Source organism: Paramisgurnus dabryanus, chromosome 2, assembly GCF_030506205.2.
Source record: "Paramisgurnus dabryanus chromosome 2, PD_genome_1.1, whole genome shotgun sequence".
Classification (NCBI taxonomy): domain Eukaryota; kingdom Metazoa; phylum Chordata; class Actinopteri; order Cypriniformes; family Cobitidae; genus Paramisgurnus; species Paramisgurnus dabryanus.
The window spans coordinates 12,945,409-12,964,121 of NC_133338.1; the positions used below are offsets into that span (position 1 = coordinate 12,945,409).

At 37.2% G+C, this 18,713-nt stretch overlaps 1 protein-coding gene across 1 annotated transcript in view; it reads left to right on the forward strand.

The window, feature by feature from the left end:
- The first annotated feature begins 2,965 nt into the window (after positions 1-2,965).
- Positions 2,966-18,713, forward strand: part of LOC135783587 (protein mono-ADP-ribosyltransferase PARP14-like) — a 108,012-nt gene continuing 92,264 nt past the window's right edge. The window contains exons 1-9 of the mRNA XM_065294331.2: positions 2,966-3,152; positions 3,304-3,431; positions 6,168-7,670; positions 7,770-8,006; positions 8,121-8,342; positions 8,654-8,711; positions 8,965-9,105; positions 9,267-9,326; positions 13,553-13,729. Of these exons, the coding sequence (XP_065150403.1) occupies positions 2,984-3,152; positions 3,304-3,431; positions 6,168-7,670; positions 7,770-8,006; positions 8,121-8,342; positions 8,654-8,711; positions 8,965-9,105; positions 9,267-9,326; positions 13,553-13,729 (2,695 nt within the window). The 5' untranslated portion in view covers positions 2,966-2,983. The remainder of the gene's footprint in view (positions 3,153-3,303; positions 3,432-6,167; positions 7,671-7,769; positions 8,007-8,120; positions 8,343-8,653; positions 8,712-8,964; positions 9,106-9,266; positions 9,327-13,552; positions 13,730-18,713) is intronic.

Below are 18,713 nucleotides of genomic sequence, written 5' to 3' on the forward strand. Positions count from 1 at the left end.
TGTCCAGAGAGTATCTTTGCCCGACAGCGACAATATGTTATTAAAAAATAAATTACATCATTATGGATAAATGAGTGCTTGCAGAATATATATGTTTGAGAATGCTTATCAGTACTTTTTTGTTTCTTAAACTTTAAAGATGAATATTCTCCTTTAGAGATGGGCAATTTTCAGCAATAGCACATTATATTCAAAATTTTGAGCTCATAAAAAAGATTTTTCGCTTATTTAAATGACTTTTTTATGTTTTTATGCACGTTTAGTTTTGGTGCAATTTCATCAAAAGCTTGTAATTAGGAAATACACACAACATGCTTAACTTATATTTTCTATATGTTAAAAATGTTGTAAAAATTGCGTATTCTTATATAATAAGAATAACAATATGATATATTTATATTGCGCTCAAAATGATTTAGAAATGGAAAAAGGAATTCTTCTCAACTACCACCAATAAAGTTTTAAAATTCTTCTTTAGAAAAACGGCATTTAAACCCACGTGCACCGAACAAGAAAACGTATGCTTACATACAGTCCGTGTATGATATCTTTTTTATTTAGTTTTACATATTTTTATTTATATGCATTTAATAATAGTCTACCGTAAGGTCATAATGTACACACTGTTAAAATTGATTTGTAAATATCTCTAAAATAAATGATTAAAGTAACTTAATAAAATCTCTTAATGCAGTAATGCGATTTTTTTAGTTGGAAAATAAATTACTAAAAATAGAACAGATATTTTGTGTAAAATGTACATATATTATTTGATGTATACGCCTTAATAATATAAGTATTACATTTACAGATTATTTTAGTCAATATATTTAAAAAGGTCAGAGTAATATATTTAAGTTTTTTAAACTGTAATAATTGCATATTTCAAATTATTATTATTTCTATTTGACATCAAAAATGTGTAAGTTTTACGCCTAACTTGATATTATTTGAGTAAATGTAGGCAAAAAATTAATTAATAATAAGTTAAAAAAAATGTCAATTTTAAACAATCACATAGCCAACGGTTTTTAATCGGCAACAAAGAAACTGCGCATTTTGCCGATGACAAACACCTCAGAAACTCCTCGAATTTATGAATATTTACACTCACAATATGATTTTATTTCCTTAGTACAAGTATAACATATTATACAAATTCTCAGTGATATGTATTAAACACCAATGCATACTTTTTATCGTGTTTCATACCATGTAAAGGGAAACATGATAATATTAAAAGTAGCCTACTGTTCAGTAATGCAGAAAAGCGCACCACAACCATGTTAAAGCTATTAAAACGTTCAGATGCAAAAATGAACTAAATATAAAATTAGATAAATTAGTTAATGATATTGCGTAAATGCGCTCGGTCTCTTCAAAGGTCTTCGCGAATTATTTTGTTATAAGACTCGATTATCATACATCACGTCTCTTCTACTGTAAGTACACGGAAAAAATAAGACAAATGATGCGCGTTTGAGTCGGATTTTTATGAAGAATATGTGACTGTTTATGTAACTGGCAAAAGAAAACTTCGCCAACAAAATGTTTGCCAAAAAGCATGCATTTGTATGACATCAAAGTCTATCGCCTAAACATCGATAATCCGTGTCATGTTACTTCAATATCATACAGTATACGCTCAGCATGAAGTCGAGCACACACATTGTCGTCAGTATGGCCTACAAGAAACACGCCTGCCCTCTACAGGTTTTTATATTTCCTGCGTCCTCCACCGAACCCCCCTTTTGCGGGATCTCGCAGAATTTCGGAAGTCTCCGCGGCATTCTGGTCTCAGAGACGCGCATTTTTAAAGGCCACATCTGTACGCATGTATTTTCCGTGGAGCTATCTACCACGTTTTCCCTTAGCAGAGCCCGCTCTGCTCTCTCTCTAGTATGTGATAGAGTTCAGAGAGTTCACACTTATAGACCTATTGGCTATTAAGTGCCACCCAGTGGTATAACTCTTTAAGGTCGGCTCCACAGTGTTTCCTAGCTCCAGGTTCCGCTTCTTTAAGATGTAACTCGTAGGTTATACAGGCACTGGAAGGGTAAGCTTCAGTGGCGCTTTGATAGGTATTCCCAATTCATCGGTCACAACGTGCCGTCGTAGTGACCGACTGAAAGGGAATGTCTCGGTTGCATGTAACCCTCGTTCCATGAAGGAAGGGAACGGAGACATCACGTCCTGTCGTCACAGTTTGCTGTTCCATTGCTGATACTAGCCGTGCACAACCTCCCTCTTGACTGGCCTCTGAAGCTAACTAAAATGAGATTGTCAGGCTACGGAGGATCCATACTTGCATCACCTGCTGTTCCTCCCATTGCACCTGTCAGGGATACAAGGAGTGCCGTTTCTCACTTATGCAATAAATATGGAGCCAGAATTTTTTTTATTTTATTTTAGAGAATATAATGCTTTGATGTACTAAACTACCCAACAGTATATCAAGTTTACCAACCTTATAGAAACAAGTAAAACACAACATGCACAGTTTAACATGAAAATAAAACGAGTATCCTCCTGTAAAATGATAAGAAATTTGTTGCATCTATGAATGTAGCTTAGTACTCCTTTTCTTGTTCCTGTTTGTCCCTACTTATGTACTTGACTTTGTCAAAAACAAATACAATCTCTAAAGCCTTATCATCATCAAAACAACAGAGTAAATTTTTGACAATGTAGTGTGTGGGATCATGCAGTATGAGCACAATATGCTGTATTTTTAGTATAACACAGGCTTTGCTGTGTAACATTGTCTATTCATTTACTGCAATCTTCACTGTGTATTGTGCTTCAGTGTTTTTTTTTTTTAATCATTTACAGTTGGTAGGCTTTGTGAGTCGTCTCCTTTTAGCTCTAGACAACTAGAGTAGTGGCTATGGATATTGCGGTATGTAATATGACCTACAGTAAGTGAAAGTGAAAGTATAAAAGCATTATACATTTCCAAGCTTAACACAACAACAGGTTCAAAATGGAAACGTACGAGCATGGAGTGTTTTTTGAGAGAAAAAATCTTTCAGATGCTGAACTTAAACATATACATACGTACTTTCAAATCAAGAGACGGTCTGGAGGAGGTGACTGTGAAATCCTAAAAGTAGATGCCAACAACTACAAGATATGTTTTAGGGAGAAAGAAGGTAAGCTAATTAGTGTTTACCTCCCTTTCTTCATCTTTCCTTCAGCCAGGTCACAGTTCATGCTTGTTAAAACAACTATATGACTTATTTTAGATTTAAAACACTGTATTAATTTATTTATGTACTCATCAAAATGCTTTTGAATTTAAAGCACAAGAAAGAGTTCTGAGACGGGAAGATCATGTCATCAATGTACCTGGACAAGACAGTATTTGTGTTTCATTAAGCTGTGACAATGTTGCTGAAAGCAATAAACAGCCTCAAGCATCTGCTCAACAGGTATGTTGCACAGTTAAAAGCAGCTGTATTTATATATGTTTGATTAGCTCATATTTGATCCAGGACCGCAACTATGACTTTTTTTTTTTTTTTTGATGATACAATGTGGTCAAACCTGTTTTTCCAGAAGGCTAGAAAGAGACTGATCATTCTCGGAAATCACACACACCAATTAATACTAAGTGCTCCATTGTGTTTTCTTTTATTCATTTTATTAAATCTTACAAAGGTAAACATTTGGTTCTCTGTAATAAATTCAACTTGTGGTACGGCCAAGTGCAAGTAGGCTACCCAGCAAGCAATTTTGCGTTTAACAGACATCTAATAGCCACCCAAACACAGCCCTAAAGTCTAGGCTAAAATAAGACAAAATTTGGGAATTTTAAAGATGTCTAATCATAGCCCAAAAATAATAAAATAAATGTTGACTTTGCCTAAATGATGCAATATCATACATCTAACAAGTTTTTTGTAACTAAATTTGAGTTTATTTTGGCTAGAAGTTGGTTACTCATAACTGGATTATATTAGGCCTATAGTTAAATGTGGGACAAGCTTTTCTGTTTAAAAGTAATTTTTTTGGTCCATTTTGATTTTATATGATAGACAGTAGAGCTGTCAAATTTTAATTCGAATTTCGAATATTCGTCGAATGTAAAAAAAAACTTTGCATTCAAATTTTACCTGTGTCTGGAAGCTCACACAACGTTATGATGACGTAACTGACGCGGATTGATACAGAGCGTTAGCGGCTCAGCCAACTATGCGGAGCAAGCCAGCGTTATTCATTTGAAAAATAGCAAGAAAAGACAGTGGGGATTACGAGTCGGACAGAATACATATTAAAAGGGCTGTGTGATGCTTCTTTGGTTTTTGGAGCATCAACTGGAATTCAACCGCAAAGTGAAACTAGCTGAGATGACAGAATTAGTGTCGTCTGGTTCTAAATGCAGTTTTAAAGTTTAAAATAACTGATCAACACGAAAGTGCCATAATACAGCTGCTTGTTTAGCAACATTAAAACCATATGTGCATCTACAGAGTCCACAACGCATATGAGAGAGTTGCAATGTAGCGCCGCGGTGGCTTTATTTTTATAACTGACTGGAAACTTGACTTTCACCTGGACATTTGATATGCAAGTTTTTCATCAACATTATCTGCGTGAAATATAAACATGATGATCATCTGCCAACTCGACTGTTTCAGCACGTTTCTATTAATTAGGGAGAGTCTGCTTTATTAACGGCTTCGCTCTGCGCGTAAGTTAAACATTTCTGTTCTGTACTTTATTACTCGCTTATATTTCTACATATTTTCAACCAAGGAACACACAAAATATAATATAAGTTGTTGTGAATAGTGTTTAAGCTTGACAAAATTTAAATGACTAATGATCTTTCCCACTTATTTTGGCTTAAATAAAGATTCAATCGTTTTCATACTTTATCAGAAACACGTACATTTATCTACTTATATATTATATAAAATGCCCTATATTAATATGCATTGTCTATGTATGGCATTCGTTTTTACATTTACAGGTGCACAAATATACTGGTTAATTTTGATTTCATTAAGACACCGTTGTGCTCTGTATTAACTGAGGCTCTGTAATTTTTTTAAATTTAATTAATGTACGGTACATAAAATAATTTGTAAATGTATACATGGATAGTTTCTTGACTATGTTTGTCTTAATAGCCTACACACGCTGGCTGTTGAGGCATTTTGCACTTCCAGATATCTATGTGCACTTTTGTTCCTTTGCATATGAATTTAAGAAATTATATTTCATTTTTTAGTGTTTATAACATTCGTTTAAACCAAAAATATGCTGTGCATGATTTGTTTATATTATTGGGGCTTTGTGCTGCGCCCTCTTGTGGGCTTTTAGGAGTATTTTCTCCAAGATAAAGTAGCTCTTTATAATTCGAATTTTATTATTTTTTAAGGACGAATTTCGAATGTACTTGTTCAGCCATTTTGACAGCCCTAATAGACAGTAAGAGAGGACAGGAAAGTACAGGCTGGAGAGAAGGGTACAGGATTGGCAAAGTACCTTGAGCCGGGATTCAAATTCATGTTGCCGAAAGTGCATCTGCAACATAATTTGGAGCACTACCCACTATACCATCAGCTCCTACTGGACCCACTTTTGATAGCCCCGCCCCACACATACAACCGAGGCAACAATGTCATAAAGAAGTGAAAGCAATGTTCGTTAAATATCTCAAACTAAGTTGAATGTGTTTTGATAGTACTATGTGTTTTAACGTGTAAATGATTTTTCTCCGTTCCACTCGAAAGGCGATGTTAATAACCCGGCACGAGGTCAGAATGTTGCTGCGAACAAACCCCTGGAAACAGCTCAAAGACTTGCAGTAGCGCAAGTATGTGTCCTTGCTTGACTGAATTTTTCACCACCATTTGCTTAGACCCCATGGAGGTATGATAGAACAAAACACTTTATCCTCCACATCATTTGTAGACACACCCCTTACTGCTGATTGGCTACAAGTGTGTTTTGGTACTCGCCCGACACTTTTCCAAAGCATTTTTCAAATATCGCCTTCCCCACCTTTAACCAGGACAGTGAAATTACGCTTATTGCTTGCTGGGTATTGTCAGAGCTTATCATTTAAAATTCTTATTATAAAGTTCTCACTAAAGATTTTTTTTTTTAAATACTTGTCCTCCTTAATCATTACAGTATTTATTATGTTGTTTTTATAGACATCTGCTAGTGCTAAACAAACAAAGAAGGTTTTTAAGTTGGAGCCTTATCTGCTTCGTTACCTCAGTGAGTGTACACTGGCAAATTCAAACTTGGAGAAAAGATTGTCTCTGCTCTCCAGCACCTTCCAGATTGACATAGACTCTGAAGAGTTAGTGGTGTTAACGGACTCAGCTCAAGACGGCTATTCCCTAAAGAAATTGAGTTTTGCAATTGAGGAAGCGGTAGCGGGAATAGAGAAGAGCTATATCCTCCACTTTGAGGTTGAGAGAGACAGACTGGCAATTCTGCAAGAAAACTCTTTCCTGTCCAATGAACACATAAAAATCTTTCATGAAGGAACCTTAGCTGTTGTGGTTGGAGAACGTGAACAAGTAGACAAGATTGCAAAGTATATTGATACCTTGCAGGCCAAACAGATGGATCAGAAAGTGTGTCGCATATCTGAGAAAAAATTTGCTCTAGTGAAAGAACAGTTTGAACAGAGCAGGAAATCTAATTTTCCTAATGTTAAGATCAACCAAGATAGGCCAGGCATTTTGATTTTAAAAGGTTCAGAGAAAGAGGTCCATGCAGGTGAAAAGGAGCTTTTGAACTTAGTGAGCGAGATTAAAGATAAAAGCATCCCATTGCATCACACTCTTCTTACATTCTTGGAATCAAGTGGTGTTGTACAGCATTTCCAAAACCGATTTCAGCATAGCCTCCGCAGCCCAGTTATGCTTGAGAATGCAGGTTCAGATCTTCTTTTGTTGAGTCTTTCTAATGAAGCACTTTTGGAGGCTGCTGCTGCAGTGCAGAGAGACCTGCGCTTTGAAACTATGAGCTTGGAAAACACTGAAGGACAATCACCTCGATTTATTAAACTGAAGGAGACTTTGAGCATAGCCATCCGGCAGGCCAATCAACAAGGTGTTAAAGTGAATGTTGACTATCAACATAGAACAGATTCAGCTGGCCCTAGAATCAATATAGATATTGTGGGCGACACTACTGAAGTTTGTAGGCTGAAAGACATTGTATTAGAATACAAAAGAAACCACGAGAATACTGTTCAAACAATCCCTCTTCCCATGCAAGAGATGGCAGAAGACTTCTCAGAGATTTTGTCATTAGTTGATGTGGAGAACAGTACAGTTGAAATAAATCCAACATGTTTACCTTCCCCATGTGTCCACCTCATAGGACCTCGTTGTGAAGTCGACAGTTTGAAGAAAAAGCTTGAGACAGCTCTTAAGAGACTTGTCATTAAACGATACAAAGTGGAGGGACCTGGAGCCCAACAGTTTTTTAAAGATGATGACAAGAAAACTTTGCAGTTAGTAAAGAATAGTTTTAGGGTACAAATTGTGCTCATTGATGAGATGCAAAGAAGTGATAATGTGCCCAATGACACAAGCTGTGCCAGTCTCCAGAATCTACCAAATACTCCACAGTCAATGCAGACAGATGACAAGGACATAAACATTAAAGTTGTAGTTGGTTGTCTTGAGGAACAGCAGGTAAGACTGACTACCTTAAGAGGATATCTTACTTTAAATTAATTTGCGCTACCTCTATGCACCCATTCTGAATATTTCTTCATGTACCTTTTAACGCAGGCTGATGTGTTTGTTGCTCCGATGATAAAAGCAAACTTGACTTCAACCGCGATCGCCTCATGCTTGTTGCGTAAAGGAGGACAACAGTTTCAGAGTAATTTTAACAATGCTAAGGGACAGCGTTCACTTACGCCTGGAGATGTGCTGGACGTCAAAGGGACACCAACGTTAGGATGTTCCAAGGTTTTCCTCATAGAATGTCTGCCCAAAGGTGAACAAAAGGACAAGAGTGATGAAGTAAGAGACATAGACATTTCTATAGCGTTGTGATCAGAAAAGTTTAGTAAAAAGACTGAATGGGCAAATGTTTATTAGTTTGCAGATCACTATAGTACTTTTTGTTTGTCACAGGCACTACGTAGTGGACTGGACAAAGTTTTTGCACTATGTGAGCAGCAGTCTTTGGGTTCTGTTGCATTACCAATAATTGGACCTGGTTTGGCACTGTCAATACCTGTCAAAGATGCTGTTAATATTCTCAACAGTCAGATGATCAGATTTTTATCTGGATCCACTGCCTCCCTCCACACCATCAGCATCATAATTATGCCTGATAACGTTCATTCTGAAGAGGTAAACCATCTAAAAATGTGGTTTATTAAAGGCTATGAAATAGACAGATCACCCAGAAATGAAATAACCAAGCCATTCAAAGTCCCAATAGCATACAGATGGGTCATGATATAATAGTTTATATGTTAGTTTGTTCTTGCTTAGCCAATTTATATTCAGTACAGGAAATGATTTGCATAAAATTGTAAAATATAGGAATATTGGGTGTTTTTGGTTCTAAAGAACAAAGAAAGCCACAGAGAGTTTGAATAACACGATGATAATGACAAAATTTTCATGATATTTTCAGTATTTTTAAAAATGTTTTGCAGATGTTCCAAACGATCTGTGTGGATCTAAGTGCTAAAATGGTGGATGACACAGGGCAAGGCAAGAATTAAGACATAAAAAAATCTGAGCATATCAATATAAGATAGAAAGATTACAATACCAAACAGTGGCATTGTATAATAAAAAATAAGCCATCACATTAAAATATTAGTTTGTTATAAAAAATTGTCAGCTTCTGCTTAAATTCTTTAAAGCACAAACAAGAAGTAAACTATAAAATATTACACAAGTGCAGCAAGATAAGTGGAGACCTACACAGAGATTTATTGGTTTACATACCTTGTCCACACAGCTCTTTTTTCACTGACCTCTGACCTTGATGAGATCGTTGTTGCAATAGCTGGGATTCAGCTCCATATAGTGTTTGGTGACATCTCCAATGAGACTACTGATGTCGTTGTCAACACTACTGACTTTACAGACCTCCAGACAGGTTGACCTTTTTCCATAATGACAATTACTGTAAATGTTTTAACAAATATCTTAAGACAAATGTGTTTTTAACCAAATAATTAAAGGTAGCCTATTGAATGCTAAACTGTTTAGATCATAAGAGAGCACCCTTTGGCTCTATTCAAATCTCTTATTTTATAGGAGTGTGTCAGGACATTCTCACTAAGGCAGGATCAGAAATCCTGGCTCAAGTGAAAAGGGGTAAGAATAATATGCAGTACTACTACACATTAAACACATAACCAAGTTGCAAGTATTTGTGGTATTGTTATTATAATGTCCCATGTAAATAGAAAAATGCCTCAAAAACAGCTTGATTTGTAGCTTGAGAGATTGAAGAAACATTTTAAACTTCTATTCCTGAATGGTACATAGCCTTAACAAAACAGTTTGTATAAAAATAAATTGCAGTAATAGTTTGTCTTTAAAAGAAAGCATACTTGTTGTTTATTTATTTAATTTTGTAATGTTAAAAACTCTTAAATAGGTTAAATCAACTCTGTTAAAAGACTACGAAGTTGTACAGTACAGTACATGTATTAGCACAGTGGTTGTCAAACTTAGTATAGGGCCCATCTTCTTTGTGGCCCACCAAAGAAAATGCATTAAATATTAAATAACAATATTATATAATATTAAATATAACATTAAACTTAAAGTTTTAAACTTTAAATTTTAGTTAAACAACATACTAAATCAGGGGTTCTCAAAGCTTACATTCAAAGGTCCAAATCTGAATTCTCATCATTTTCATAGGTCCCGGAAAAACTGGTTATTACAAAAAATTGTCAAGCATGGTAATAGCTTTATGTAAATAATTTGTTTATATAACAAATCAACACAAGTAGTTTGGAAAAGAGGTATTTTCTATTAAAGTACATTTATAACAAGTGTATTTTGCATTTAAAGTAAAAAAAAAATAAACATGAAACACAAGAAGTATGCCAAAAGTAACCAGGTGCAAAATACAGAGCAACCTAATTAGAGAAATGGCACAGATTGTCTTCCATCATATGCATAAACTAGGGATGGGCATTTTCCAGTAATTTACTATTCGAATATTTAAGCTCATAAAGAACGAATATTCGTTTATTTAAATTATGTTAATTAAGACAGGCGTGTTTTGTATTTTACATTTTGTCATAATTTCACAGAAGGCTTATAATTAGGAAATATCCACAACAAGCTAAACTTATATTCTGTATGTATGTATATATATATGTATGTATTTTTTTTAGTTGAAAACATTATAAAATATATATATTATATATATATTTAATTCTTCTTAAAAATATCCTACAAAAAAAAGGCGTTGAAACCCCATGCGGAGGGAAATCTGAGTTAAATCCTTAGTTTCAAGTCAGTCGTTAGTATGAATTCATTAGTGTTTGATCTTACATACATTATATTATACCAAATATTATACACTAACCCCAAATCTAAGCGAAGTTTGAGGACTTGCGAAGTTTAAAGTTTGAGGATTTGACAAAGTAGGCTATCATCATTTAAACAGACTCAAAACACCGAATAAGAGCCCGGAGCAAACGTAAAAACACATCTACTTAAACGGCTGCTCAGTCGCCATAAATATCTTCTCAGTTTAGTTTGACGTATTTGTGAACAAAGAAAACCATATTTATCCTACCTGCTCCGGTGAAAGCCCGTTCTTCTGACTAGATACAATAATGCCGGCGCTGCGGAGAAAACTCTTCCTCGTGATGATGGTTATCTGATAAAAACAACAGACGGATTGAACAAGATTGAATATCTGTAATTAACATTATTTTACAAATAACGTAAGCTGGCTCGATACCTTATTGTTGACTGTGCAAAGTTACTAACGTTAGCTTAATTTAACAACATTTCACAAAGACGGAGCTTTGCTTTTAAACTGCCATGTGCAGTTATCCGGTTCATTTTCGAAAGAGCACCGCATATAATAAATGTTCTCCGTTTCATTTAGTTTTCCGTGTCTGTCTCGTTATTAACAAAATAATGTAGACTTATAACAGAAAGCTTACAAATCTCTCATGATGTGTTAATGCGGGCAGCAGAGAAGCACGTTTAATAACACGTGAGCCCTCACTGAGCCAGTGGCCAAATAGGGCGCGCCGCAGACAAACCCGGAGATAAAAGGAAAAACTTAAATTCGTCTGCAATCTGCATTGCCAAACAATCAGAAATACATACAAATTAATGTTCATGTATATTTTACATTTAAGTCTGTAAAAGACAGTATAGATGAAGTGAAAAAGCATTAAATAAGTCGTAACCCTTTGGTGGCACATTAAAAACAAACAAACATTCGAATAGCATTTTTTAAATTCGAATTATTATTGCCGATCGAATATTTGAATATTCCTGCCCATCCCTAGCATAAACCGTGGCAAAAAATGGTGTGGTTGGTAGACAGAGACACTGACCTAAGTTAGGGGTGCACCTATAAATTGACCGATAATGCTTGCTATGCTTCTCAATGAATTACGATGAAATCCCGCTACATCCAAAAGCCAGAGGGCGCTCTCATGCAAAAACTTAATATGTGCTGCATACGAAGAACCATACACGCGCAACTATAGGAAACGTATTAAGGATGTTTATATTGCTGTTCTTCAAACCTTTTCAGGCAGGGCTCTCAAGTGTCACACATTCACCATTTCAGTCAGTTCACACGCTCACACACCACACCTTGTATTTCTCACGCTGAGTAAATAAATTGTCCTGCTATACAATTAATGGACGAGGCACAGAAATACGCAAGGCAGGTCTGCTTCGAGTGTTTTAAGTGTGCTCAAATTTACGCAGCACTGCAAGTACTGACAAGCAGAAGAGTACGGCGAGAAATCTTGCGGAGGAGGCTGATTTCAAATCGCGCTTGCGTTACTCTGATGTCATTCACTTGTAGCTTCTTGCAGCGCCTCGCCTCATGAAGTCGTAATGCATCCTTCAAGGCAATCAGAAAGGAACGAGAAGTTGTTTCTGGATAAATCTGATATTATCCCGCTGCATGCACGTTCGTAACTAACATGGATTTAACGGAGTGGAAGTTGGATGAGCAAGATCCAATGAATATTAATGTGATAGAGATGCATTTCATTATTATTGCCCTTTCATCATTCATGTTCTGCAATACTATTTGGGTAGTTTAAAAAGTACAATTTCATAATCTACCTAAAGTGCTCTATTTTCATGTACTAATTCTGTACTCAATATATACGTACAATTTTTTTTGTTCTTTAGTACATTAATATGAAATATGCTAAAATGTAATTTAAAAATGTATTTAGGTACCACTTGTAATACATTTGAAACATCTTTGTATGAAAAATGAGTACAAGTTTACTTCAAGTGTATACATTTTTATAATGCAAGATAGTATGTTAAATGCATTTCAGTTTATATTTATGCCTCTCAAAGTAACACTGATTAGGACACCTATGTTTTTAAGATTATCTTAAGTACTAAAAAATAAGCATTGTTATATTATGTTGTGTGTGAAAATAGGGCACTTTAAAGGGATAGTTCACCCCAAAATAAAATTCTGTCATAATTTTCTCACTCCCATCTTGTTACAAACCTGTATAAATTTCTTTGTTCTGAAGAACACGAAGTAAGATATTTTGAGGTTTGTAAACAAACCTTTAATGAGCCCCATTCACTTCCATATTAGGAAAAAGAATACTATGGAAGTCAATGGGGCTCATTAACGATTTGTTTACAAAACATTAGGTAAAACTAAACTGTTGAATTGGGTAAACTTGAGAATTGGGTAGGGCCGAGGGGTCGCTGTCGCAAATACCCCCTCCCCTGACAGATGTAATCTCACTCCAAACGTTTGGTAAAACTTGAGAGCCCTGTTTTCAGGTATTTACATGATAATAAAGAATATGTATAATGATTATGTTTGATTAGTGTTGCTCTTTCAAACGCATGTTTTAAACGACTCAAACCAACAGTGATTTCAGATTAATAAGGATTACTGATCAAAGGTCGTAGTATATGAAGTAGCTGTGCATAATATATGGGTGTTATGGCTACAGCGTCACACAGGACATTTTTAAATAACTCGTTTTATTTTCGGACCAGGAATAAATCTTAAATCTTCTCTTAAATCTAAAAAGAATAAAAAACTAAACAAATGGTTTACAAGTTTAATATGCATTTTTAAAGTAGCAAATGCACACATTTAATTAATCACATAAAAAATGTATGCACTTGCAATATGAAGTGGATGCGGGTCCGGATCAAATTCCCTTCGGGTCCAGACCGGAGTCTGGACTTTGAGAACCCCTGTACTAAATTATACAGTGTGTTGTTGGTTGGTCACCTTATTTTTCTTAAGTTTGATTACACAGAGTTTATGATTAATTTATATATTTTATATTTGAAAACCACTGTATTAGGACTATTTCTTATGTGTTCTGCAGCTCAGGTACAGCGTGGACAAATCTTTAAGACCCAGCCAGGAGGCTTCCCATGTAAGCAGATTATGCATGTATGTGGAGAGAGGGATGCCAATGTAATCAAGACCTTGGCAAAAGAAATAGTGATTCAGTGTGAACATGGTCACTACCAGTCAGTGGCCATACCCGCTATATGCACTGGTCAGTTTTTATTTTTAATTAAAACTAATTCAACTTAATATGGGCAATTAAAAAATGTTGTTTTCATTTGACAATTTGCTTTTATTATCAGTAATATATTTTGTCTGATGACTTGTGAACCCTGCATTCCTATGAGGTCCACAAGAATGCAGATTGTCCCTTTTTTTTTTTTTTAAAGGTGTGCATGAGTAACTGTTACGGCTTCCATTAAGCCATATCGTTGGGGAATAGGGTACGGTTATTTAACGTGTTATTAAATGGTCCATGCAGTCAGGAATAGGATTAAGATAGTTATTTATTCCTCAATATTAACATAAGTCAAGAACAACAGTTCATAATCCACACCTTCAAACAGGCATAACATACCCCAAACAATGAAACTTAAAGGACAAGTTTGGTATTTTACACTTAAAGCCTTGTTTTCAGATTGTTTATGATGAAATAGAACGGTTTTGACTGAAATTTCGAAATATGATGATGGCCCGAGAATTTTCGGGTGTTTCTTGTATCACCTCCCACCTCTATAATGGCTTTATAGGTGTACAGGAACAATCTTTCCTAAAATGCATTAAACTTTCATTTACAAAGACGTGAAACTTACCGAGTGGTCAGGGGTGTTCACTGATATGCTCACACAAAAATCGCTGCAAAAGACGCATTCCAACAGTTTTATCGTAGTTTTGTCCAACTCCATTGACTTGTATTAGATGTGCTGTGAGGTACGGTATTACTCCGCGCGGGGAACTTTGTTTCTATTCTTGCAATTGGCAAAGGCGGATTATCGCCACCAACTGGGCTGGAGTGTCTATTATTCAAGCTCTCAACGGAGGAATATACGGATGTGAGGCGTTTGGAAAAATAGGTCCATATGTTTACAACGAATGCTAAAACACCTGTTGGAAAGTATCTTTTGCAGCGATTTTTGTGTGAGCATATCAGTGAAAACCCCTGACCACTCGGTGAGTTTCACATCTTTGTAAACGAAAGTTTAATGCATTTTAGGAAGGATTGTTCCAGTGCACCTATACACCCATTATAGAGGTGGGAGGTGAAAAACAAACACCCGAAAATTCTCGGGGCAGCCAATATGTTGAAATTTCGGTCATTTTTTTTATGAACGCAATGACATTGACCCCTCACAAAGTTGCTTAGGGCCCACAGAAAGTCAGGATCGGCTCTGTTAATAGCACAACGATAAATTCTCATAAATATAAATTTTGTTTAAAAATTCCCCTGCACACTTAAAAGACACACGTGGCATTTTTCACAGTAAAAGATAGCAGATCAGGTTTTTAAAAATGTAGTTACATTTTTTTTTTTTTGAATGATCTTAGGTATATTTGCACAGGCATGTCATGATTCTGCCAGCCTGTCACAGTAATTCATATTTTATGTGGCAGGATCGTGATGGTACCTATGTTTTGAGTGGTAGCACATGGCTTTTTGTTTGCGCTGTGTCTCCTTGTCTTGTCTCTGCTCCTGCTCCCCTTGTTTTGTTGTTAAAGGCGTTCTAAGCGAATTGTTGTGTTGATTTTTGAAATGTGTTTTCAAACAAACTGAGCGTAGTTAACTCCTCCCCCTCCCTTCCGTGCTTTCATGAACGCGCCCAAACCCAACCCCCAAATCCTTCTTGGCGTTTATTGGCTGGAACACTTTGTTTTGTTTCATGGTGCAGGTTTGGCCACTGTGTGTTTATTGCAGTTTGTAGAGCCTGGACTGTCTACAGAGATCGCGTTTTTTTACAGTTTGATTAGCGGACAGGCAGCAAGCAGATAGTGAGAAGATGTTTGCTGTATGTAACAAAAATATTTTTATGGTCTAAAACGCGTGAATTGACTTAGAGCGCCTTTAATTATTTATTATTAATTAACTCTCCTCACCTGACTGTCCTGTGTTATGTTATTTAGTTTTCCTATTTAAAGTGCCCATCTTATGACTGATTTTCCATAGTTAAATAGGTGAATGAGTTCCATAAAACATGTTTCAAAAGTTATTTGATCGAAATAGCTTGTAAGAAAAGATTCTTACCCATCTCTAGTAGCCTCTGTTTCAGTGCATTTCAGATTGTGCCGTTTTAAGGTGGTTATTACATATTTATGAGATGCTGCTCCTGTGGTCACGCCCAATTACTAACGTCATGTGTGCATGTGCAATGGTATTGCGAGCAGTACAGACTGTATTATTATTTTTATATATTATTATTAACTGTTTATGTACTTCGCATTGCGTCAGTTGCTGACACTATGGGGGTACGTAATCCCATCACGCCGTGCATACACAACGGACTGAAGTGCCTTACCGGAGAGACACTGTATGTGGCCCTATATCCAGCATATTCACAGCTTTTAAAGCAAAGTGTAAGCACCATATAAAATGTTAACGCTCAAACGGTGGGGTTTTAAACGCACCAGGAAGCACAAGACGGCGAGATCACAGAGCGCGCCACGGGTGTGCGAGAATTAAGTAAGTTGGTTAAGCCGAGAGAGCCAGCGCTCGTAGGGCAGGGTCTAAGCTGTAAAATCTGACAAATGTAGACGGCGAAGACCAGCCGGCCGCATTGCAGATATCAAGAATAGATACTCCTGTAAACCAAGCCCATGATGAAGCCAACTTCGAACAGAGTGGGCTGTAACATCATAGCTCATGAGGAAGACGTGAGCCAGTGCGATGGCTTCAACGGTCCTTCTAAATAGCCACTGTTAGTAATCGGCATATTTAGTGAGTGATCTGTGAAGCTCACGGCCAATCTGACTATAATATGCGGCAGAACGGTTTGTAGCGTGGGATTATACAGATACCACAATAGTGTGAACCCAGGTGAACCCTCGAGCGCATCGGGGATGCATATACAGTAGATAATATTATAGTGCACAGGTCGGTGAGCTTCCCAAGCGCGTCGTAAATGTGTACTGACAATAAATTGCACAGGTGAACACTTGAGTACATTGTGAATGCATATAGATGAATCAGAGTGTTATAGTGCACAGGCCGGCAAGATTCTTGAGCGCGCCGTCATGTGTCCTGATAATAAATTGTGCGCACACAGGTGAACCCTTCAGTGCACCGTGAATGCGTATAGATAAATCAGTGCACAGAACGCACCGTGAATGTGTACAGATATGATTGATGAACGTAACGGTGGGTACCCAACGCACCGTGAACGTACACAGATGAACAACAACAGTGTGTATGTGTCACAAATGGATAACACAGCCGTGTATACAGGTGAGCTTCTCCAAGCCCATCTTTAGTGTATAACGAAATCTTATAGAGTGCATAGGTGAGCTTCTCTAAGCACACAGTGGACGCATATAATTAAAACCATATCGTGCATACAGGTGAGCTTACGGGCGCACCAAGCGCATCTTTAGTGTATACCGAAATCTTATAGAATGCATAGGTGAGCTTCTCTAAGCGCACGGTGGACGCATATAATTAAAACCATATCGTGCATACAGGTGAGCTTACGGGCGCACCTTTTATTGCAAGAAACCCCAGTAGCGCGCAAGGTAGGGATGTCGAAGCTGTAAAATTGACATTGTGGACGGCAAGGACCAGCCGGCTATGTCACAAATGTCAAAATGAGAAACCTCTAAAACTATGCCCGAGATAAAGCTAATCCACACATGGATTAGCACAGTGAGAATCATTTATTAAGGGAGGTGATAACTTCAACGATCCATAAATAACCTGTGTTGACAGGTGCGCTAGTGAGTGATCTGTGAAGCAGACAAACAGCTGATCGTCTGATGCATGTCAGACGTATCTGTCATTCAGGACCTTGGACAGTTCCAGAGCGCTGCGCCTCGGGCACTGTCCGCATCTGAGAAATGACAGGCTTGTGAATTAAATGAATGGCCGGCTGTAAAAGCGTGGTTCGCTGTTATCGCTGCCGTCCGAATCTGAGAAATGACAGGCTTGTGAATTAAATGAATGGTCGGTCGTAAAAGCGTGGTTCGCTGTTATCGCTGCCACATAGATATTAGCGTAGGGGGAGAGAGCCGCCGTGCACGAGCCTCTGTAGTGAGGAGAAAAGTGTTCCATACCACAATTCGCGGGTGTTTAGACTTTTCGCCGTCACCAGACAAGGATAGATCAGACTTTTTATAAGGACGCCTCGCAAAAGGGGTCCTTGCAGCTCGTGTCAACGTGTCATAAGGCATGTAGGTCGTGTCTCACGGATGCAATCTCCACACGCCCGTCGTAACGGGGGAATATGTCTGCACCTTGGTGGTTTAAGCACGAGATGGGTATCACTCTGATTGAATATAGATTATAAAAGAGATGCAATGAGCTCGTAGGGCAATGACTCGACAGCTTGTACAGGGGGCGAGATCTCAGCCTGGCTTGGTGAATAATGAAAACCACCTTAGTTTGCTCGACCGCATTATCACAATAACACGGTCAAGAGTGCTGCAGTGCTAAAATCACCCCCTTAAATGGACTGTATGTACTGTACGAGGTGATTGATATGAGACAAACGGGCGTTCCACGCACCGAAGGCTGATTGCCGTCGCAAGGTGTGTCCAACCCACAGCAGATGCTGGGCGAGCTCGTACCCAGCTAACAATTTTTGGTTCCCAGAACGTTCCCGGAACGTTAGGTTTTGGTTCCGGGAACGTTCCCAGAACGTTAGTTTTTGGTTCCCAGAACGTTATTTTTGAAACGTTCCCTGTTGGTTCCCCAGGAAAGTTTTCTTTACGGAAATAGAACGTTATTTTTAGGTTCTCAGAACGTTCCCCTAACTTTGTCAGAACGTTCCGGGAACGTTCCTAGAACGTTCTCAGAACGTTCCGGGAACATTCGGGTAACATCAACCTAACCTGCTCAGAACATTTGCAGAACCTTGCCAGAACGTTCCCGGAACGTTCTCAAAACCTCTAGTTATTCCCTACATTTAGGCACCATTAATAATAAAAATTCACAATTAAATCATTAAAAAAAAACACGATTTCACTATATAAACTAAGTTTATTTATATATA